Source organism: Moschus berezovskii, chromosome 11, assembly GCF_049115385.1.
Source record: "Moschus berezovskii isolate FMDL1 chromosome 11, NW_MosBer_1.0, whole genome shotgun sequence".
Classification (NCBI taxonomy): Eukaryota; Metazoa; Chordata; class Mammalia; order Artiodactyla; family Moschidae; genus Moschus; species Moschus berezovskii.
This window is the reverse complement of record NC_142470.1, coordinates 40,587,075-40,611,475: the sequence shown is the minus strand read 5'-3', so window position 1 is coordinate 40,611,475 and position 24,401 is coordinate 40,587,075. Positions and strand designations below refer to the sequence as shown.

Here is a 24,401-nt window from a genome sequence, read left to right as displayed (position 1 = left end):
CTCACAAATGTCAAAACCCATAAAACCCAGCAACAACTATACATGCTTTCCCCCATCCTATAATGCCCTTCCCCCTTCCCTCTACCCCGTCAACCACTGATTTGTTCTCTGTATCTGCTTTTTTTATTCACTAGTTTATTGCATTTTTTAGATTCCACATTTAAGTAACATCACACAGGATTTGTCTTTCCCTATCTCACTTAGCATAAAATCCTCTAAATCCAGTCATGTTGCTGCAAATGGCAAAATTTCATTCTTTTTATGGCTGAGTAGTATTCCACTGTATATATATACACCACATCTTTATCCATTTATCTGCTGATGGACACTTAGGTTCCTCCCATACCTTGGCAATTGTAAATAATGCTGCTGTAGACTTTGAAAAACTTAAAAATGGAATTACCATATGACCCAGGGATTCCATACTTGATAAAAACTAAAACACTGATCTGAAAAGAAGCATGCACCCCAAATGTTTCTATATACTTTTAATAATGATTACCGTCTCAAAGGAAGAATAATAAAGAAGGACCAGAAAAGGTGTGGTAAATAATTTCAATTTAGATAAGTTAAGGAATGTGTTACTAGAGAAAGCAAGTGACTCAATGAATGAGGACCCACCAAATATGATACAACCTGGTTGACAGGCAACAAAATGCCACCGCACTAAATCAGAAGTGAGTCCTTACTATAAGCATTCTTTTGTTATTTTAATAACCCAACATTTCTGGACAAGGTCCACAATGCATTGTATTCCACAGTAAATTGCATATAAAAAGCCTCTATCCTTTTTACAATAACATTTTTCAACACAGCCTCTCAATCGCTAATACCCACCTAATAAGGAAGTGAAGGAATTCTTTTCTATTTCTCCTAATCATCTCATTCAAATCCTATCACCATGAATTTCCTGGGTACTTGGCTTTAAAATATTGTGTTACTATAAACTTTAAATTCAAGCCCTGGATAGGTCTACATTCACTTCAGCAGGAGCATCTTGAAATGCTGAATTATCATTTTCAATTTCTTTCAGTCATTTATTGTAGCTGCCAAACTGAAATGGCACACCTTAAAGGCAACACTAAACTGAAAGCAAATAATAAAAAGAGTCTCTTAAATGTTTCATTTATGAAAGCTTATCTTTCCTGCCATCAAATTTTGTGTACTATCTGAAATATATCACTTTACAAAACTGACATCTTGCCTGCAATTATTCTGCCATGACACATTTGCCAGACCTCAAGGTTTATCAGGGGTGGGGGGTCGGGGGGAGGACTGGCATCTTTTCTCAACCTTTTATAACAGATGAGTAATAAAGAGCTTCCCTGGTGGCTCAGAGGTTAAAGCGTCTGCCTCCAATGCGGGAGACCCGGGTTCGATCCCTGGGTCGGGAAGATCCCCTGGAGAAGGAAACGGTAACCCACTCCAGTATTCTTGCCTGGAGAATCCCATGGACGGAGAAGCCTGGTAGGCTACAGTCCACGGGGTCGCAAAGAGTCGGACACGACTGAGCAATGGAAGGGAACGGAATAAAGAGTTGGCTGGTTTTGCTTTCTGGCTTATGGGGGAGGGGGGGCGGTAGGAGGTAACAGAGTTAAGATTAAGCCTCAATTGCCAATAGATATCACTATAGCTACTCCCTTTCCTGGACAGCTTTAACTAAAGCTGGTTATATTGAAACTCTACCATAAAATAAATACTTGAAAAGGGCATGTCAAGTCAGAGGGTGGCTGCTCTCTGAAAGGAAAATAAAATAAATCTGCAAACCAAAATCATTCAAAGCATTTTCTTGAAATCCTACTCACAAGCAACATAATAGCAAATTAATCAAATAGAATAAATCAACAGAATATAATAAAACCCTGTATATTTTACCGCCAACATAATTGTTAATGACAACTATAAAATGCTAATATACAAAAAAAAAAATATGGTTTGTATTTCCAAAACTGATGAGCCTTAGACCAGGAAAATGTTAGTTAAGTACATTCAGGTCACATTTATACAAAATTAGGTTACTATTAAGTTTAAAGCACCTGTGACTTTATCAGAGCAAGTTTACTAACTATGCTATGCAGTGAGAAAATGAGATGCCAGTGCCTCTTTTTCTCCACTTTATCAAACTTAGTTCAGAATCACTATTCAAACTTTTCTCAGTTAATGTCATTCACTTAAGCCAGAATTTCTGATAATTTAAATGTGTAAAAGTATGGTCTAACTATATCATAAACTGCTTCCTAAAACAGCTTTTTATCCAATAACCTGTATCTGAGAAAAAGTACCTATATTCAATATACTGTCCATTTTTAAGTACTTTCTACACTTCTAGTCAATTTTTAGAGTTTTATTTAGAAATAACACTAATCCATTTCTAATTGCCAAGTAGAACAATTTTTTAATCTGCAGGGTATCTTAAAAACCAATCAAGTTGACATAACCTTATATTCCAGGAATGTAAACCATAATTCAAGCTTTGATATTCCTCTTAACATATTCTACTTTACCAAAATGACTTCCCATCTTGCAATCATGAACAAGAAAATTGTACTTAAAATATTAAAAGACCAAATCTCATTATTTAGTATTAGATTAATAGTCCATAATTCTAATCTGAAAAATATCCATAGCTATAACCTCTCCAACTTGCTAATTCTCAAAGAGATTAATATAAGATGTAATTAACATCTAAACTTAGAGCAGACTGTCATTTGGAACAAACTATGTTAACAATAACTGTTTCATGGTCAAATAGATCAACCCATCACCCTTTATGAGTCTGACTAGTTTAATGAGCACAACTTGTCATAAATTTTCCAGTAACTCTGAAAAACTGAATTTAATGAAAGATTAGTTTTTTTGTAATACTTTCTTAAAATAGAATAAAGGCTGGAGTTGTCTTATCTGGAACCTAACACAATATTTATCAACGTAAATGTCATTAGGTATAATATCTGTGAAATGAATAAATAGAAAATAAGCAACCCAATGCACTTACTATCATTCAGCTCTTTACCATGTGCTAAGCAATAGTATTTAAAATCATAACTAATAAAATGGAATACAATCTAATTGCTTTTACTTCTGATAAACACTTAAAAGAATTATTCACTAAAGAATCTCCAGTTTAAGAGAATAAAAAGCAGACCTGAAACTATCACAATACTGTTAATCAACTATACTTCAATATAAAACAGTTAAAAAAAAATAAGAGAATGAAGAGCTGGACTTTCACAAGCCAATAATTTGGCCAATGATTTTCTGCAACTCTATGACATTTTTCATTTAACCTTTTTCTCTTGATGAAATGAGAAAACATACAGAAATGCAAGTTATAACCTTCTTTGCAATAAATAACAAAGCCACTACACTTGCTCTTAATAACATTTATTTCTCTCATGAAGTATAAAAAAAAAACAACTCGAATTTAGAAGAGATATAAGTAAAACAAGGAGTGAAATAACTATAAATGTTCTACTTCAAAAATTGGCTGACATCTGAGCCAGAAGACTTTCTGCATCTATCGGTGATTTCCTCTTCATGTGTCATAGAAAGAGTTCAACATGCTTTACAAAATCCATTATATTTTAAGACCATTTCCAATATCTGCTATCATAAATCAAGAAATCCATTTATTCAAGGTTACAGAATTAATCACACAGAAAATTTCAACAACTTCTTTTTCAAAAATTAAAGTACAAGTACTTTACTATATTTGGCATTCCTATACATAATGATGTGAATTCAAAGACTGAAAGCATTAAGGATATATAATTAAAATTCATGGGCTTATGTATTTTAAAAGTTTTAATATTTAGAATTCTCAGTAACAAATATTACAGAAAAATAAATCAGAATATAAATACAATGTACTCTCCTTCAGATTTATCCTCTGATTAAGTGACATTATATAACATACAAAGTTGTTCCAAAATACTTGTACATACTTGTTATAGTCTCATAAATATTAAAAACATCTGAAAAAATTGAGGCCAAGAGAACTAAGGGCACTATGCACAAGGAACAAAAACTCATGAATTCCTCCATTTCTAAGGACTTCTAAAACCTACCTTCCTAATTTCAAGGAAAAATTTACTCAAAAGAGAAAAATAAAAAACAGGTCAGCCATGCATTAACAGCTTTGATAGGGTATAGCTATTATGCCAAAATTCAGCCATCAACATACAACCTCATTTCCCATCTAAAGTTAATGAGAATGTATTTTACTTTAAATGGGACATAGTGGCAAAGTGCCAAGAATTAAAGAATAACCTTAAAGTCTTAATTTCATACTTCAAATATCACATAAAGCAGTAATTCCCAAAATCATGAAAGCATAATGAAATAACTACACAGAAAAAATGGACATTTAAGTCATTTCACTCTTTCTCAATATTATATAGTGAGAACAGATGTATTTATAACTTCAGCATACTTCATAAAATCATTATTCATCGAAACAGACAAATGTTTACAAGGAACATTTAACTTAAACTTCATAGCTGCTTATAAAATGGCACCTTAAAGACTGACCTAAGCAAATATGAGTCTGGTCAAGAGACAGTAAAGTATAAATATAAAATATACTACAATGTTGCCTGAGATTACATATACACACTGATGTAAATGTATGCATAAATGTAAAATGCATAACCAACTGTATAGCAAGTGGAACTCCGTTCAATGTTATGTGGCAGCCTGGATGGGAGAGGAGTTTGGGGGAGAATCGATACATGTATATGTAGGGCTGAGTCCTTTTGCCGTTCACCTGAAACTATCACATTATTAATAAGCTATACTCCCATATAAAATAAAATATTTAAATATATATATACTACAATGTTAAAAACATCACAGTGTTCTATAGGAAAACCAATAAAGATAACAATCTTTCTGCGGGAAAAAGTTTTCAGCATTACAAGTTTCAAATGCATGTTTTATACGTGAATTCAGTAAGGAACACATTTAAACCTTACAGTGCCACATAACCATCATCCATTTTGTGGAAAACAATAAAAATTATGTACTTTTTAAACATGTGTACATCAAAACCGAAAGGTTAATTTTTACTTTTTCCTTTATTGGCAACTTTGGATGCATTTTTAGGTTTCGGTTCCCAGAGAGCATTTTTCACAAATCTTGAAGCCGCACCCCTGTCCAGCTTGCCAGCCTTTTTCTTGTCTGTTATTTCCTTGACTCTGTTCATGTATACTCTGATTCTCTCCTTAAAGATAAGGAAAAAAAAAAAAAAGAAAGGCAATAGATTTACCAAGCTGTTCACCACCACTAAGCTGTATTATACTATACCTCAGTTAAATTCAACAGCTATGTATTTATTGCCTATTGAGTGGTGCTAGTTAAGTGCAGAGTGAACAGGATAAATGCACTCCACGTTCTCCTGGAGTCTCAGTCTAGGGGAAACACAGACAGTAGAAAGTCATCTCAGAAGTGTTCTGAGTGTTTCAAAAGAGGAAAACCTAGACACTACAGAGATAAACACTGAATTGTTTATATGTGGTTACACTAAATTTTTTAATTTACCTAAATCCACATACTGTCTTGTATCTGAAGTCTATAATCTAAAATAGAACTTTCACAGGCTTACAATATACAAACTAAATTCTCCAGAAATTATATGAAACAGGAAATGGCTAAGGCAGCATTTTAAATATTTGTTTTTTTGTGTTACCTTTTAGTGTCGCAATTAAACTAAGTAGAATGAAAATACAAGATCTTTTTAGCCAGTGTCATAGTTCTGAGTGATAAGCAGATAAGTGATATTTTCTAATGACATCTACAGCTCTTATCAGACTTTACACAGTGAGAAATATACTAGGTTTCTGTACCACTTTGAGTCTTCTGAGGCCACTAATCAGAATAAAGGCTTATTTCTCTACGTCAATTACAGAAATAAAGGTATGAGAGCCACAAAATAGTAAATGATTGATCACCGCTTAAAAGCAAGTTTCATTAAATCATCAAAACAGTTTTATAAACATACACATAAAAATGCAGAACCTTAGGATTTTTTAAGTTTAAAAAACTAACAACTCTACTCAAAACCCTCTCATGAGTTAAAGTCCTTACAACACACACCCAGCCCAGCCCTCCCCAAACTGATCATCCCTCACAAGCCCACACCCTCTCTTCCTTCCAATCCTATCAAATGTTCACCTTGCTAATAGTCCAATAGTAATGACTGAAAATGGCAAATCTACTCAAGTACTCCAATGCCCCTTACCCCGTGCTATTTTTTCTTTATTCCCACAATATAACTTTCTAATATATATTCATAGTGAAGTCACTTAGTCGTGTCCGACTCTTTGCGACCCCATGGACTGTAACCCGCCAGGCTCCTCTGACCATGGGATTTTCCAGGCAAGAAGACTGGAGTGGGTTACCATTTCCTTCTCCAGGGGAATCTTCCTGACCCAGGGATTGAACCCGGGTCTCCTGCAATAAAGGCAGATGCTTTACCACCTGAGCCACCAGGGAAGCTCCATATATTCATACATATGTATTATTTGTTGCTTGTTTCCCACCACTAGATAGTGTGGTACCTGCCACAAAGGCAAGGATATTTTAGTGGCTTTATTCACTGAGGAACTATCTCGCTTGGAAATAAAGCCTGGCTTCTAGTGGGCACTTAGATATTTCTTGAATGAATGAATTGACAATTTTCAATGCCTTTCCCCATTCATGATATAGACAGCAAATAGGCTTCCTCTCACAGCCTAACTCTGTGATCAATTAGTGACATCTGTCACAAAGTCAGAAAAGGGGAACAGGTTTATGGATGCTGTTCATTTGTCAACCCTTGTCCAAAATATGAATGCACTCCTCAGTAGAGTGGATTCTGAGGAAAAAAGAAGAGAGATGACAGAATCAAGTACTAAACTACTCCAAATAACTTGTTTTTAAGAGAAAAAAGAGGAATTTTATAAACATAAAGGCTACATTAGAAAGTTGAACACAGATGATACAATGCATTCTTCCTAAGATTTAAGGCCAATCTCATTTGTCAAATCAAGATCTATGGACCATATTGCTTTATGTATTTTGCTTTAAGTATTTTTCACAATTTCTGTATTTTAAAAAAAATTTACTTTTTTACTTCCCCTCCAAGAAATTTAAAAGAAAAAAAGGTCCAGTCTATACATTTAAAAATTGAAGACAACATATCTGGCTTTACTCATTTTTTTTTAATAAATGACCAAGTGCTTTACTAAGTTATAAAATACATACATATCAAACACCTTAGGACTTTAGAACAATAATACAGTGTCAAGTGTATTTCACATATATATTTACCTTATATTTTATAAACCCAAAGAATAAATTTATTAATATTCTTATTCATAAAGCCAAGTCAAGAAGGTAACCTTAAGTTTGATTTCTAAATCCTTTCTTTCAAATTGAATGATTTAATTTTTGAAGTCAGCAAAAACTCCAAGATACCAGACCTTATATACTGTACTTATACATCTAAATGGAATACAAAGACAAACCTAGAAGATTTATTACAGGTTGTAAATATGTCACTAATGCAGAATTACTGGACAGTACACATACAACTGGTGCCAAAAAAGCTTTTAGCTTTGTTGCTGAACTGGATTCTTTACTGCTGAGAAAATGAATTAATGGAAGAATTGAAAAGGTGGAGGAGAAACTTTCCCGTCTTTGCTAGTAAATCAACTAGAATATACTTTTAAGAATTGTGTAAGAGATTTTTTTTTTAAAAAAAGGCAGTTGTAGAGATGAACAGGATTTCAAGAATTTATAGGAAAAATAATATAGAAGTTATAAATAATTACTAGAATTGTAACATTTTCCCATCCAGAGATTTATATAATATATGGAACACCATTCTCTGACAAAGGTGAGAGAAAGAGAAACTAAAGACACAATGAAATTTGGGTCACTTTCGTAATTTCAACCCTAAATAATTTTGTTCTCCACAATTAGTGTGATAAAGGTACTCTAATTTTAACTGCAAGAACACTACAACAGATATATACGTGAAATAAAAGAAATCAATCCACGGCAATCTTACCAATTCCTGCTTTACTGGATGTTCCTTGGGATTGACTCCTTGAGTTGCCAAATAAACTGCAAGAGAAAGATTTCATAGAATGAAATGGGTATATATTAATAAAGGCATTAATTAAAGAAACTTGTTACAAAAAAGAAATGTCACACAAATGATTAATTAAATCTTAAATTATTCAACCTCTTTGTAATTGTAAATGTATGTGTGGCTCAGAGGCATCTGGTATTCTGATTTAAAAGAAATAAATACTTGACAATTAAAACTGCCATAAAAATATAACTGTATATAAATTGTTAGCATTTTTTAAACGTCACCTTTAACACAATAAATAATCTGCTTTGTAATTAATTCCAAAGTAATATACATACCCCAAAACATTGAATTTAATGTGTAAGCAGAAACTAAATCCACTTTTGCCTGTTCAAGTGGGTCCAACTATTAAAAAAAAAGAGAAAGAAAAAAGAAGTATAAACTTTGAGTACCATCAAATATTTTAAACTTTCACCAAGCACAATGTATCAAAGAAATGTTTTTTTCACTTTCTATAATCCAATAACCAAATAATCTGGAAATAATTTGAGAAAGTAAAGTTTTGTTAACTGGTGATTTTTGCACACAAATTTTCACTTCAGGGTATCATCTTTAGTTAAACAAGAAATGTGTAAAATTCAAAAACAAAAAAAAAGTTCTTTTGAATTACCTTAATTTCAGGAGTTACAATCTGGGCTTTGTATGTCAAAAGTAATTTGTCAATATAAACATTGTACATGATGCATTTATGTATAAGAAGCAGGCTAAAATGCTTAGGCAATACCAAAGACAGAAGAAACATAATGAGATTTGTTTTAGACTGTCAGAGTCAATTTACTCTTTCTGTCCTATAGAGTTTCCAGAAACCCTGATAACATCATAGTAATACTTAAAAGGTCAAAGATAAGAGTCTGTCAGAAAGAATGTGGGGAGTGGTTTTTTTAAGTCAAAACCAAGTCAAAATAAAAATATAGTCAGGAGGCATTTCCTTAGGTTGGAATTCTGTTGTATTTTCCCCCTAAAGATATCTAAACACTTAAAAACATGGAGGGGGGACGTGGGGGGAAAGGGGCATAAATCACATATCTGCTTCTTCTGTATGTTTCACAACACAGCACTCAGTATTAGGAATTACATTTTTAGAAATTACTTAAAATACCTTCTGCAACAACTCATTTCTAGAAACAGACATCATGGTCTTCAGCATTTCATCCACAGCACCAATGGAATTCTCAAATGTTGATAAATATTCATGAATTTCTACTGGATAGTCTTCATTAATTCCTTCACCTGCCATTACGATCAACTGGAAAAAAATTAAATTCTTAAAATTCATATTGGAGACAGATTGCTAGCTAGGTTATTAAAAAAATCAATAGGTCATATCATGTGTCTCAAAACTGCTAAAAAAGTTAAAATCTGAAGATAATTTAACAAATCTTCTTAGAATATAATTCTGGAGCAACCATGTTCAAACTTATCCTCTTCTTAAGTTGCCTGGTGGGGGCGGGGGTGAGGAGGGGAGTCCCAGGAGGGGACCCACCCAAGTTCATTAATGCTACACATATCAATCCCTCAATGCTTCTCAATAACTGAGACATGACTACCAAATGTTATATCAATGATAAATACTCTACATTTTAAAAAACTTTTGTTGATATGAAAGAAAATAAAGAAAGTGAAGTCGCTCAGTCATGTCCAACTCTGTGACCCCCATGGACTGTAGCCTAATAGGCTCCTCTGTCCATGGAATTTTCCAGGCAAGAATACTGGAATGAGTTGCCATTTCCTTCTCCAGGGGATCTTCCCGACCCAGGGATCGAACCTGGGTCTCCTGCATTGCAGGCAGATGCTCTACCATCTGAGCCACCAGGGAAGCCAAGGGCTGGCTGATGTTAAAGACTAAGCAAAGCAGTGGAAGTATGATAAGTAAATATATCTTACCCCCTAATGCTTGTTGAAAACAATGATAAGCAAAGCTCTTTTTTTTTGGAAAACATATTTTAGCACTTCTAAATTCAGGCATTGATCTAACAGTATATTAAACCAAAAAATTAGAAATCTTGGGTCTGAAGTACCTGACAATCATTTATCACTAAAATCACTTGTCAAGCCTATATTTATATTTATATATACACATTCCTTAAGCTTAAAATATTAATAAGAAATTCAAGAGGCCATAAATCACATAAAGCCTATAAGCAGAAAAGAGGAAACGTAGGAGAAATAAACTATATGGTTTTTATTTAGGCCATTGTCAGCCCATTCTTTAAAATTCATATTTACCTTGTAATATTTAATATCTTTATGAGAAAAATAAAACTCCACATCAGTGTATTTAATATCATTATCTAAGATCAAATTTCAGAAGCAATTCCAAGCCATATGTACCATCCTTAGGTTAAAAAAATTTTATTAGCTGAAAATTCCTCCTTCATTACATCACTACGGAAAACATCAAGAATGTGTAAAATAGCAAAAAGCATAACCAATTTGAAGTAAACAGACTCAGGCTTTCCATCTTGCCTGGTCACTGGCTTTCTCACCTTAGATAAATCACTGTATATCTCTAGGCCCCAAATACCTCATTCATATAAAAAGGCAGTTGCTCTAATGATCTGTAAAGTCCCTAATAGTTCTAAATGTTATGACTATGTCATTTAAGCTTTAAAAGTACTATTTGATTATTTAGTCATAATACATCAACATTTTGATTCAACAAGTAAAGTCCACAGAGACATCTGGTTTCATTTAAAATTAAAAAAAAAAAAAAAAAGATGAAGTCCAGGGGATTATCACTACACATGCTATAAAATTACCATCAACTACTGTGCAAACAGCAATTAAACAAAGGACTATGAGAAAAGAAAACCACACAAGAGAGAGTTGTGACTTCCTCTTTCAAAAGGCTAATAACCAAAACCATGGATTTGCCTCTCATCCCGCCCCCCAAAAATCTCTCCAAAATGATAGAAGAAGTACAAAAATAAATCCACAGTAATGCTGGAACAAAGAAAGGCACCTATCCATCAGCAGACCTCAACAGCAGACATTTTTATAAACTAAACAGCAAATGAGATTAGACTGACAGGAAACAGAAGCAAGGAGAATACAACCCCTTACAAACAAAACAGCCCAGGAACAAACACAAGATGAAGGACAGTAAGAGCTGAACCCTGAGGGCTGAAAGCAGCTGAGCCAACCTCTAGATCTGTGAAAGGACAGCTCCAGCATCTACTGTCCAGATAAAGGGAAAAGACATAAATACACAGATGGTAGTTTTTTTTTTTACATAGAATTTTAAACCAATAGATTTGAAAAATCTGACTAATAAAGATAAGGTACCAGCAGAAAAAAAAAAAAAACCCAGTTATCAAATCTAACCTAAAAGGAAGTATATAAACCAAACAGATCATTAACAGACCAAAACAAATCTTAAGAAGTCAAAAATCTATGCTCCTAAAAAGTTCCAAGTCTAGAAGATATTACAGGTAATTTCTTCCAAATCTTCAAAAAACAGTTAATTCTTATGGTATTTAACTGTTTAAGAAAACTTAGATACCTATTTCATGACATACACAAAAATAAACTCCAGATGAATTTAAAGGTAAATTCTGTATAAATGTATTAAAAGATTACATAAAATATTTACATGATCCAAATGAAACCCAAATGCTATAAAAGGAAATGGCTGACAGACTTAACTACATAAAAACTGAAAAAAAAAAATCTATATTGTAAAAGTATACCTTAAGCAAAGTTAAAAGGCAAGAAACAGTCTGGGAGAAAAATATTTGCGAAAACACAACAACAGATTAGTTAGATGATATAAAAACTTCCTACAAAGCACAAAAGATTAAAATAATGAAAATCTCACTCATAAGACTGGCAATAATTTTAAAGACTGACAAAGTTCAGCATTAGCAAGGATTTACACTACAGGCAGAATATAAATTGGTACAGATTTCTTAAATGCACAAGCTATTTGACTCAGGAAATTCCCTTTAGAAAGCAGCCTACAGAAATCCTTGTATACATGCATAAAAAAATTATTAAAATGGACTCCTCAAACTTTTCAAGTGGGAACCCTGCCTCTCATCCATTTTTCTCCCTGGTGGGGTCATAACCCATCAACTTAAAACCTTTCATCCTCCATCTTAAACAAAAAACAAACACCTTGACTTCATATCCCCCCTCCAGCTAAAGTCCCATATTCCATTTCCCTTTCGGAATAAACTCTTATCAAATCACTTTGCTATATATACCTGAAACTACTACAATTTAAATCAACTATACCAGGTGGCTCAGGGGGGTAAAGAATCCACCTGCAATGCAGGAGACACAGGAGACGAGGGTTCAATCCCAGGGTCAGGAAGATCCCTTGGAAGAGGGCATGGCAACCCACTCCAGTATCCTTGCTGGAGAATCCCAAAGACAGAGCAGCCTGACGGGCTACAGTCCATAGGCTCACAAAAGAGTTGGAAAGGCTCACATAAGAGTTGGACATTACTGAAGCAATTGAGCACACATATACTTCAATTTAAAAAAAAAAAAGACTAATCTTGCTTACCGCAGTCTTCCCCACTTCATTTCATGGCAACTTCACCTTTTCAAATGCTCAGGCCTAAAGTTAGAGAATGATCCTTGACTCCTCTCCCACCCTATCTTTAAAACATATTCAGAATCTAACCACGTCCTATCACCTTCACTGCTTCCAACCTGGTCCAAACTTGTCTGAGCCATCATTGTGTCTTGCTGGGATTGTTTCAACAGCCTCCTAAATGGCCTCCTTGTTTCTATTCCAAGAGTCTATTATCAAGAAAGCAAATGATCATCCCAAATCTAAGTCAGACTCCCACAAGCCTCTGCTTGGAAACCTTTAAAGGCTTACTGCTTCACTCAGGAAGAGATGAAGTCCTTATGTTGACTGAAAAAGTCCTAACTCTGCTACTTCTTCTGTGAACTTACCTCCTCTCACTCTGCCCCAGCTCACTCCAGTCCAGCCATGAAGGCCTCACTGCTCTTCTTATCGGGCTCAGCCCTACCTCAGAGTCTTTGGACTCCTCTCCTTCCTAGAAACGTTTCTCCGGAACCAGTGGCTTCAGAGCTCACAACTTCACCTTTGCTACATCTCTACTCAAATGCTGTCTACTCGTAAAGCTTTCCTGACCACCCTATTTAAAATGCACACCCCTCCTCTCATTCCAGAGCTTCCTATCTCCTTCTCCTACAGTCCTCAACAGCATCTGACATATTTCATTTATTGTCTGTCTACCTCCTAAAGACAGTAGAGCAGGAATTTTTGTGTCTTGTTCACTACCACTGCCAGGCAGTCGATACACATTTGTTGAATGAAGAAACTATGTAGAAAAAAACTGAGAATAATCTAAATAGTCATTAACAGGGGAAGAGTTAAGTGAATTACACATCCATCCAAGATAATAGTAAAAATAAAGAAGTTAATCTTTATATGCTGCTGCTGCTGCTGATGCTAAGTCACTTCAGCCGTGTCCAACTCTGTGCGACCCCACAGATGGCAGCCCACCAGGCTCCTCTGTCCCTTGGATTCTCCAGGCAAGAATATTGGAGTGGGTTGCCATTTCCTTTCCCAAACTTTATATAGTAATACACAATAAGTGGTGAAAAAAGTCACAGAACATAGCATAACACATAACACAGATGCCATTATATATATGTAGCTGCTATGTGGTGCTGAAGAAGACTCTTGAGAGTCCTTTGGACAGCAAGGAGATCAAGTCAGTCAATCCTATAGGAAATCAACCCTAAATATTCACTGGAAGGACTGATGCTGAAGCTGAAGCTCCAATACTTTGGCCACCTGATGTGAGGAGCTGACTTACTGGAAAAGACCCTGATGCTGGGAAAGATGGAAGGCAAAAGGAGAAGGGGGTAGCAGAGGATGAGATGGTTAGAAAGCATTACTGATCCAATGGATGTCAATGTGAGCAAACCTCCGGAGACAGTGAAGGACTGGTATGCTGCAGTCCACGGAGTGGCAAAGAGTCGAACGTGACTTAGTGACTGAACAACAACAACAAATGTTGAAAAACCTCTGGAAGGAGACACACAAAATCAGACATTCTCTCTCAGAAGGGGTAGGAATTAGGGAATGGGATCAGCGCAGACTCATGCTATTCACTGTTCATTCTTCATTGTTTAAATTTTGTTATTTCAAAAAGCATGTATTAAAATCATAATAAACAATCATTAAACTTTAAAAGTCATACTTTAATAATACATTTTGGCTTTTAACAAATACTGTAAGTATAAAAAACACGAAAAGACCTTTATTTAAATGTGAAATTTTTCATCTGATTTTTCTATTAGAAAATATTTCCCCTCAAGAATCATGACGGAGATTTTTCCTGCAATTATTCCCCGTCCCTAAGCCCCAATAAGCAAGTAGTTATTTATTGTTGAAATGGGTTAGGGTGAACACTGAAAGCAAGGCAGTAAGTAAGAATAATGACTCTCATTAAATCTAAACCAAACCACTTGCCTTTTTCCTAACTAAAAAACCAAGGCAATGTAGACTGGAAAGTAAAGATTGTTCTAGTACCAGAAATTACCTCCAATTCAAATGATTTCATCAAACATTTTCCGCAGACAGTTCCTGAGTAGCTGCTCCTTCCACAGGAAGCACTGCAAGGAAGAAGCTGCAGTCACTGCCCTCGGTCCCCTTTGTCACTCGGATGCCATGATGAAGCTGTGAGTGGACAGCATCAGGAGCAACACGCAACATCTGAACTCCACTGCCTGTGAACCGGGCGTTACTCTAAGCATCCACACACATTACAGTGAAGTTCCGTAACTTGCCCAAGATTGTGCATGGTGAAACTCCAAAGAAGAGAAAGAAAACCAGACCTCACCCACTGCTCCTCACTCCCTGCCTGGTGCCACAGGCATTCCTCACCCCTCCACCTTCCTTCTAAAGTGTCGACCGCAGAAGTGGAGAAGCGGAAGAGGGCTGGAGAGAAGCTGCCTCTCTCCATCTCTCAGGAATGTCTGGCCGAGACACAGGGACAGAGGGGAGAATCCCTACCAACAACTCCTACAGCATGGACCTGCCATTCCTTCCCTCCTCTGCCAGTGATGAGAGCCGCAACACCCACCAGAGAAAAGGAGGGGACAGGACATCATCCCTGACCTCCCGCCTCCATCCTCTGCTTCAGGGAGCTCGGGGCAGCCAGGAACCTGGGAGTTGTCCCTCACCCCTTCCTCAGGCCCCACTCCCACCTGTCCTGTCAATTCGGCCTCTTAATCTCCTTGAGCCACAAGCTCTCCTCCATTCTCACTAAATTTCACTAAGTCATTTAAGGTAGTCTCCATACTGTCAGTTTTTCTCCAATCTCAGTTTTAAGATACTGCACAACATGACTTCTCTGTAACAACAGTCTGGTCATGGTACACACCTGCTTCAAATATTGCATTAGTTCCCGGCTACCTTGAAGATAAATTCCAAACCTCTTATATGGATGTTTCAAGCTCATTTCCAGTGGCCCCTATTTGTCTGACTAGTCTCATCTTTCATTTCTCCCCTCTTCCAATCCTGCGGCTGCAGCCAGCATGGCAGCTTTCCAAATATTCTTTGCCCATCTGGTTCTCGACACAGGAACCACCCTTCCCACTTCACTCTCGACTAACCCTGCTTATCTTTGCAGGTAAGATCAGGTTTCCTTTAGTGGATAAGACTTCTCTGAATGACATCCTTCCATTCTCTCTGTCTAGGTGAGCACAACTACAAGTTCTCATGTCACCTAAAACACAACCTGGTGACATGTGTTGATTTACTTAACTTCACTTTGATTACAAGCTCCCTGAGGAGGCGGGGTCATACTGATGTGTCACCAGAATAGCTTTATGTCTCACCTTGCCCAAGACAGTCCTCGTTTATGCCTGCTGTTTCAGCTCACCATCTGCTCTGCTCCCCATTTCTCTCTCAGAAGTCCCAGTTTGAGCAACAAATTATAGGGTCACCCTAAACAAAAGGAGATTCTCTGTCCTCTGCCACTACTCCTCACCCGACTTTGTCAGAAAACAGGAGAGCTGAGGAAGTGGCTCCCAATACCAGCTGGGGTTCAACCACAGCAGCAGAACAGTAGGATGTGGTTTGAAGAGATGTACTGCAAGAAACTGGTTCATGCAATTGTGGAGGCTAGCTAAGTAACACTGAAATCTGCAGGGCAGGCAAGCAAGAAAGAACATGCTGGAACTCTTGGCTGCAAGCCGAAATTGCTATCCACAGGTGGAACTTTTTTGTCAAGGAAGCCTCAGCTCTGCTTCTAAAGGCTTCCAATTAACTGGATCAAGCCCACTCAGATCATCTAGAATAATCTCCCTAATTTAAAGTCAACTGTTTGTGTATTTCAATTATATCTACAATACCTGCAGAGCACTACCTAGTGTGGTGCTGGACTGAATGTCTGGAGGCTGCAGACTAGCCAAGTTGATGCATCTAAAAGACCATCGCACTGCTGTAAGCCTCCAGAACTACAGCCAGGAAAGGTATATTCCTGGCATCACAAATTGCTGCTCTGACATCATTTTTCCACAATAGCCACATTATTGATGACCATCAGATACCCAAGTAACAAAACTAGAGTTCAAATTCCAGTTAACAAATGTGGAAGAAACGATAACTTAAAAAAAAAAAAAATCATCATTTTTAACCCCTAGTGAAATTACTGATTCAGGTAATGATCACAGATAAAAGGGGAAGCTTACAACAGAAGAGTAAGACTGTCAATACCTGAACCCACAGATGAGTCTGCACCACTCCAAGTAGGACATAAACATATCATGAACCTCCTGATGTGAAGCAATGGGACAAACACAGCACCATCTGTGTAGCATTTCCGACTCCCCTCAGAAAAGCTGAATCTGAATATAACTGAGCCTGTGGAGCTAACTTCCAATTTATAGGAAATATGGAAGATAGAGAAGTTCACACCACAAGAAAGCAAATACACAAACCTAGAATGAGAAGTATTGTACAGGAAAACTGACCTGATTTCCATATCAGGTAAATGGCATGAAGAAAAACTAAGAAAAGGGACAGAAAGAAGAGATCTACCTTTAGATTTAACAATCAAACGGAATGTGCAGACCTTTTTTGGATCTTGATTCAAATAAACTGAGAGTAAAAAGATATCTTTGAAAGAAAGAATCCTGAATCTGGATCAGCTATTGGATGACACTAAGAAATTGAGAATTTTGCCATGAAATTAGAATTCAACTATAAAAATGGCATCACAGTTACATAAGAAAATACTCCTATCATTTAAGAACGGACACTGATACACACGGGCTTCCCAGGTGGCGCTGGGGTAAAGAATCCAACTGCAATGCAAAAGATGCAGGTTCGATCCCTGGGTCAGGAAGATTCCCTGGAGGAGGAAACAGCAACTCACACTGTATTCCTGCCTGGATAATCCCATGGAGAGAAGAGTCTGGCAGGCTACAGTCCAACAGGTCGCAAAGAGTCACACACAACTAAGCAACTGAGCACACACACACACACAAACACACTAACGTATATAGGGTGAAATTATAGAACAAATTGAATTTACCTTAAAAAAAAAAAGTTAGTCTTCATGGATTAATCATGCTTTGAGAACAAAGAACCCATGTACAATATTTCTATTAGAAATATTAGATAATCAACCCATCAATTAACTTTTTGAATATAACCTAGTCCATAAATTGGGGAACACCTACATAGGAAGTATAGTCTAGAATACTTGACTACAATCTCATTCCAACTCCAAATATAATCTGGGCTCAGGAAAACATAGGTTACTGGGTGTTCACCAGCTGTAATAGTTGCTGAACAACTTAAAAAAAATAAGAGCTAGTGGCCTCAAATGAGGTTTGTATTACTAACATTTCCAACAAAGGCTTTGTTCCAATATCTATTACTTCCATAATGTCACAAATTTGCTTCTTAAAAAAACCCTGATGCCTTACATTTTACCTGGCCCTTACAAAAATGTATGCATGCAAAAATAAGCAAACCAAGCCTATAGTCAAATGAAAAACTAGGGGAAAATATTTGCAACATAAAGACAGATAAAAGAAGCCTCTGCAAATCAACTAAACAACAACAACACACAAGAATACCTGCAATTTTAAGGCAACTACACACCAACAAAAATAAATAAAATAGGGGGAAAAAAACCTTCAACCCAAAAGAAAAATGAACAAAGAAAATCAGCAGTTCACATATAAAGGAATCCAGACGACCAAGAGGCATAAAGAAAGCTACTCAATCTTACTCATAATTAAAGAAACATAAATCACCAGAACAAGACGCCATTTTTCACCTGTCAAACAAGCAAAAATCAAAAAGATTGATAGTACTTAATATGGGCAAAGGTGAGGAGAAACAGCCTCTCATTCACTATTAATTGGAGTGTAAACCAAGCATTTTGGGGGCAAATTTGGCAATATGCTTTAAAACTGTATATGCACAAAGTCTTTGACCCAGCAATTTTACTTCTGAAAATGTACATTTTCACACAAGATAATATTTAAGGATGCCCACTGCAACACTTCTTAAAATACACTTTAAAGCAAGAAACAACTTCCATGCTCATTAGTAGAACTGACTACATAACTTATGAAATATTCCTTCAATAAAATACTGTGTAGCAGAGAAAAATAAGAAAACGAGCTTCAATTCCTGAAATATATTAAGTGAGCAAAAATTGAGGAGCAGCACTTATAGTACAACCCATTTGTTTTTAAGAAGAAATGAGTGTGGAGGTATAGTTCTTTATGCAAGTTTCTTAAAAAATACAAAAGAAACCCTTAACTAGGGTTATTTCTGGGAAAACAAAGCAGTACGGGGAAGGAGCACATTTTATGTTATACTCTCAGAATTAAGATTTCTAAATAATATCTGTAATGTAATACAGTACATACGTATATAAACAAAAATTTCAACTATCTGAAATTCTGATTTTACTTTAGTCCCAAATATGCCAGATAAAATGTCATTTCCACCCAGCTTATCAATTACAATCAAACCTACGTTCTTTAGCTCTGTTATATTCAAAGAACCATATGAATGGATTGCCTTCCCTACACCTATATTTTCTAGCTACCGTAAGACCACTTTCTCCTTGTTTTCAAGGTACAAGAGCCTTTCTAGCCTCATTCTCTGTAGAAACTCTTCCCTGACCTGTTGGGGGACTCCCGGCCACCACCCTGTCTGGCCTGCTCCCTCATTAACAATGCTTTCTCAAGAAAGCATTCTCTCTTGCCTTAGATTGTTATATCCACTGCTGATACAGTCTCACAGCACCATATATTTCTCCATATCATTGCTGTTATTTTGTATTTCTGTGATTTGATTAATGCCCATTATCCACACTGGACTGTAAGCACCTTGGTGCAAGGCAAGTCTGCTCACATACATTCTAAGTATCAGGGCAGCATGTCATAGAGGCTGAATAAATATCTATTAAATAAATGACTCCTGAGTATCTGGCTTAGAGTCAATGCTGCGCTGTGCTTAGCTGCTTAGTCATGTCCGACTCTGCGACCATATGGACTGTAACCCACCAGGCTCCTCTGTCCATGGGATTTCCCAAGCAAAACACTGGAGTGGGTTGCCATTTCCATCTCCAGGGGATCTTCCCGACTCAGGAATCAAACCAGGGTTTCCTGCATTGCAGGCAGATTCTTTACCACCTGAACTACCAGAGAAGCCCACAGTCAATGCTAAGTAAATGTTATACAGTTACATGGCACTGAGGAGTATGTGGTGGGAAGAGAGTTCGTGTGTTCATGCACAAATGTTTGTGCCTATGTGCTCAGTCATGTCCAATTCTTTATAAGCCCATGGACTGTAGCGAGTCAGGCTCCTCTGTCCATGGGATTATCCCAGCAAGAATACTCGAGTGAGTTGCCATTTCCTCCTCCAGGGGAGCTTCCTGACCCAGGGATCAAACCCAAGTCCCCTATATTGGCAGGCGCATTCTTTACTACTGAGAAAATAGGGATAAATAAAGCAACTGTCAGGCAACCGAGAAAGACTCAGTTGAAGTAGGGTAGCATTAATTTGGGTCTTTTGTGAATTTATTTAGCAGGGTTCTGTGGGCCTGGAGCAAGAATGGTAATCCAAAATGAGGCACTGGCTAATGGACACAAGAGAAAGGACCTGCAAAAGCATCTTTAACAGCAGACTGGGAGGTGTGGCCTTGAAGGGTGAGAAGTAAGGCTTCTTCCTCTGCTTGGAATACCTCCTCCCCTGATTCCTCCCCTGTCTTCTGGGCCTAATGAAAGTGAAGTAGTTCAGTCATGTCCGACTCTTTGCGACCCTGTGGACTGTAGTCCTCCAGGCTCCTCCATCCATGGGATTCTCCAGGCAAGAGTACTAGAGTGGGTTGCCATGTCCTTCTCCAGGGGATCTTCCTGACCCAGGGATTGAACCCAGGCCTCCCGCATTGCAGGCAGACACTTTACCGTCTGAGCCACCAGGGAAGCCCTGGGCCTAATAAAACCTATTAATCTTTTAAAACCCATGTCAAATGCCCTCCTCTCTATAAAGGTTTCCACATCTCCTAAGCAAAAGTAGTCTCTTCTTCCTTTTTGTTCCTAACATTTACCATCCTGTTGTCATTTATCCATCAATAACACTCCTCCTCATGTTTATCAAGATAAACCTGAAAATGTCAGTCCTCACTTATCTGATCCATACCTGCATCTGACAACAGTAAACACATTACTCCACCCTAAATTACACAACACTAGACTCTCAAAATTGTCCTTGTCCCCAGATGGCTGTTCTTTCTACTTTGCTGGGTCCTTATCTCCCCAAACCTATAAAGGCCAAAATTCCTAAGGCTCATATCTACTGCTTTTCTGTTTACAATCCTTTGGCAACTGCCTCTAGTCTCACAATTTTAAATACCACCTCACTACTCCCAACTGACCTTTTCCACTAATGACTTCCCATTGAATTCCAGACCTCAACTGCCTATAGCATCTCCACTTGGATGACAGACATCTCAAACTTAGCATATCATAATAAACTCCCAATTCTGCCTCACAAACCCACTGTTCCCATCGTTTTCCACTTCTCAGTTAAAGGGAATTAACCCTTCTAGTTGCTCAAAGTCCCAAACTTGGACAGCTCTTTTACAAAATGTGTCATCGCTCAGTTGTGTCCAACTCTTTGTGACCCCATGGACTGTAGCCTACGAGGCTCCTCTGTCCATGGGATTTTCCAGGCAAGAGTACTGGAGTGGGTTGCCATTTCCTTCTTCAGGGGATCTTCCCAACCCAGGGATCGAACCCGGGTCTCCTGCATTGCAGGCAGATGCTTTACCCTCTAAGCCACCAGGGAAGCCCCCCACACTCAATCCATAAGCAAATCTGTTAGCTTTACCTAATGAAGTACATCCAAAATTGAACTGCTACTCACCAGTGACTTCTTTCAGCTATGAAGACACTATCTTCTTATCTGAATTATTACAACACCTTCCTAATTAGTCTCCTGGCTTTGCCCTACCCTTCTCTCCAACAAGTTGCTCTTAACACAGCAGGCAGAGTGATCCTGTTAAATACCTAAATCAGATCATATCACTCCTCTGCTCAATACTCCACTGGTTATTTCCCAATGTATCTCCACATGATTAACAGAAAGGCTTGCCACATATTAAGTACTTGGTAACTATCTGTTCCGGAGAAGGCAATGGCAAGCCACTCCAGTACTCTTGCCTGAAAAAGCCCATGGACGGAGGAGCCTGGTGGGCTTCGGTCCATGGGGTCGCTAAGAGTCGGACATGACTGAGCGACTTCACTTTCACACATTGGAGAGGGAAATGGCAACCCACTCCAGTGTTCTTGCCTGGAGAATCCCAGGGATGGGGGAGCCTGGTGGGCTTCCGTCTATGGGGTCACACAGAGTCGGACACGACTGAAGTGACTTAGCAGCAGCAGCAGCAGCAACTATCTGTTCACTAACTAAAAACAATGAAAGTAAACTGGAACCAAATTTTGGAGAATCTCAATACCAGATTAGGATAGTCACCATTGGGAGTCAAAAGAAGATATACAATAATGTACATCCCGGGGCTGTTTCCATCCTTATGCCAAGCAGAGTTACATACAATTAGGAACTAAATCAGAAACAAATCAATATACTATTTGGGGGAAAACTAGAGAGATCTCTGCAGATGTTGTTGCATCAGAATTCTACTAACATAGTGACCTTTTTGCACAGCATTACCTTAGAAATTAACGGTGAAACGTCCATACAACGATCTCTCCAAAAATACTGTCGTTAGCAGACAGTCCATGCTAGTGTCACTTGTAACTCTCCTTCATATCTAAAGTAAAATCCCAGAGAAAAGATAGAGACGCTAACCTCTAAAAACAAAATCATCCCAAGGTCACATAATAGAAAAAAATATAAATTACAAAGATGTTGCTTAAGATTGAGACAAATAGTTAAATCGGATTACAATTAAATTAATTCTATTGTTAATTCCAAAGTTTCATTCGAAGTGTTTTCAAAATCATTCATGTGAAGCAACAAAATTACCTTCCAAAACTATGGAATTTGCTTATGACAAGATGCTCATCGCAGGTGTACTGTGCAGGTTAAATGAACAACACAGGTAAAGTTTTTAGAACAATGCCTGTTTCAGGACTCAATATGTTAATTAGTAATATTAGTTATTATTATGGGCTTCCCTGGTGGCTCGGAGGTTAAAGCTTCTGCCTCCAATACGGGAGACCCGGGTTCGATCCCTGGGTCGGGAAGATCCCCTGGAGAAGGAAACGGTAACCCACTCCAGTATTCTTGCCTGGAGAATCCCATGGATGGAGAAGCATGGTAGGCTACAGTCCACGGGGTCGCATAGAGTCGGACACGACTGAGCGACAGAACAGAACAGAACAGAACAGAACAGTTATTATTTTACTAATGTGAAAATATTCCAACACCCAACCCACTGGGGGCTACTTCGAGCCATATTTGCAAGGTCAACAGTTTGGAAACAGCCACCAACTGAGATATGACATATAAACTGTCTTGATTATTTTGAAAACCCACTCTTCACACTATCATTATTTTCTCTTTCAGAAATATCATCTCCATCCATCACAAACGGTTCCCGGAGTTTCAACAGGGACTACCTGGTTATTTCCGGATCCTAAGTGAACATTCGGCTAAGTTCGGGTCACTCTACTATCAGATAGTACAAGGTGGGCAGCAAACATCTCATTGGGACAGAGACATCTTTATCAAGCCAAAAATGAATTGCAGTCAACAAACAGCAAGACACGAAAGACATAATCAAACAGAAGTTTGAATCACACTATTCCTGGACCACAAAGAAAAACCACTTTTAAAAGATTCCATTAGATTTCAACTTAGGATCAAAATTAGCTTCCCATCTCAGGTGGGTTAATATCGCAGCAGCAGGCAGGGCATGATCATGTACCTAAATGATAAAGGCGGATGACAAGGGAAAGCTACTCTCCTACATCTTCCACTTCGGCCTGCCTCTCAATCAGGTTTGAAAGCAGCAGAAGATTAACGGAGAGGTCACGAGCTTTTAATTTCTCCGCCCACCAATATATGAGAGGTGGAGCTAACAAACGAAGAAAAGCGAAAGGCCGGACCCAAAGAAACGAGAGGGGCCGAGAAAAGCCGAAGCCAGCAAGCGGCCTTAAGAAAGCGGAAGTGCAGGTTTCCCCAACACTCGCACTCGCAGAAGGCCACGCAGCACGGCCCCGCTCCTCACAGTCAGCGGGAGCGTGACAGGGGGCTCCCAGGAGAAGCTGACTTAGACAGAAGCACGAGAAAAATTCCAACCCCACTTCAGAATAATACCTCGCGGGCCTTCCACGTCTGCCTTCCGGAAAGCAGTCGGCGGTGGTGACGTCAGTGGCGCGCCGACTTTGCGAGCGGGGCGAGCGGCGCTCTCCCATGACCTCACGCGCCTCGCCACACCCCTTTAGCCCTTGCCCTTCCGCCCTCGAAGGCGCTCTTCTCAGGCCCCACTGACTGAAGCTGTGGGAGGGAATGGGTATGCAGCGGGGTGCTGGGCGTCGGTCCGTTTACCGTAGAGAATCTGCCTGCAACGTAGGACACCCTGGTTGGATCCCTAGATGGGGAAGATCCCCTGGAAAAGAAGTGGCAACCCACTCCAGTATTCTTGCCTTGAGAATTCCATGGACAGAGGAGCCTGGTGGGCTACAGCCCATGGGGTCACAGAGTCGGACAGGTCTGAGCGACTAACACTTTCAACGCATACCACGAGCTGAGCCTATTTAACCAGAAAAAAAG

The 24,401-nt window shown here is 38.1% G+C and overlaps 1 protein-coding gene and 1 non-coding gene across 8 annotated transcripts; both read right to left on the bottom strand.

Moving 5' to 3' along the window:
- Window positions 1–3,368: 3,368 nt before the first annotated feature.
- On the bottom strand, window positions 3,369–24,048 carry C1D (C1D nuclear receptor corepressor). Of its 7 annotated transcripts, none has more exons than XM_055400341.2 (6): window positions 23,946–23,986; window positions 22,335–22,434; window positions 9,237–9,383; window positions 8,416–8,482; window positions 8,051–8,106; window positions 3,369–5,221 (listed from the first exon to the last, which is right to left on the bottom strand). In XM_055400341.2, the coding sequence occupies exons 2-6, from the start codon at window positions 22,359–22,361 to the stop codon at window positions 5,057–5,059; spliced, it is 462 nt and encodes a 153-aa protein (XP_055256316.1). In that variant the 5' UTR covers window positions 22,362–22,434; window positions 23,946–23,986; the 3' UTR covers window positions 3,369–5,056. The 7 variants fall into 7 exon arrangements, with proteins under 7 accessions (XP_055256316.1, XP_088697417.1, XP_055256317.1 ...); XM_088841291.1 differs by lacking the exon at window positions 22,335–22,434 and adding an exon at window positions 14,668–14,740 and having other exon boundaries at window positions 23,946–23,961; XM_055400342.2 differs by lacking the exon at window positions 22,335–22,434 and having other exon boundaries at window positions 23,946–24,048.
- TRNAC-GCA (transfer RNA cysteine (anticodon GCA)) lies at window positions 9,882–9,953 on the bottom strand. The gene has a single exon. It is a non-coding gene; the product is annotated as a tRNA-Cys (tRNA).
- Window positions 24,049–24,401: the final 353 nt, after the last annotated feature.

Bases quoted from the DNA above. Each gene is read 5' to 3' on its own strand.
- C1D (XM_055400340.2), bottom strand. From the start codon at position 15,588: ATGAGCTTGAAACATCCATATAAGAGGTTTGGAATTTATCTTCAAGGT. The intron at 9,384-15,510 runs GTGTGTACCATG...ATTTTTTTCCAG, and splicing joins TAATGCAATATTTGAAGCAG to TTGATCGTAATGGCAGGTGA. The intron at 8,483-9,236 runs GTATTTTAAGTA...TTTTTTTAATAG, and splicing joins GAAATGAGTTGTTGCAGAAG to TTGGACCCACTTGAACAGGC.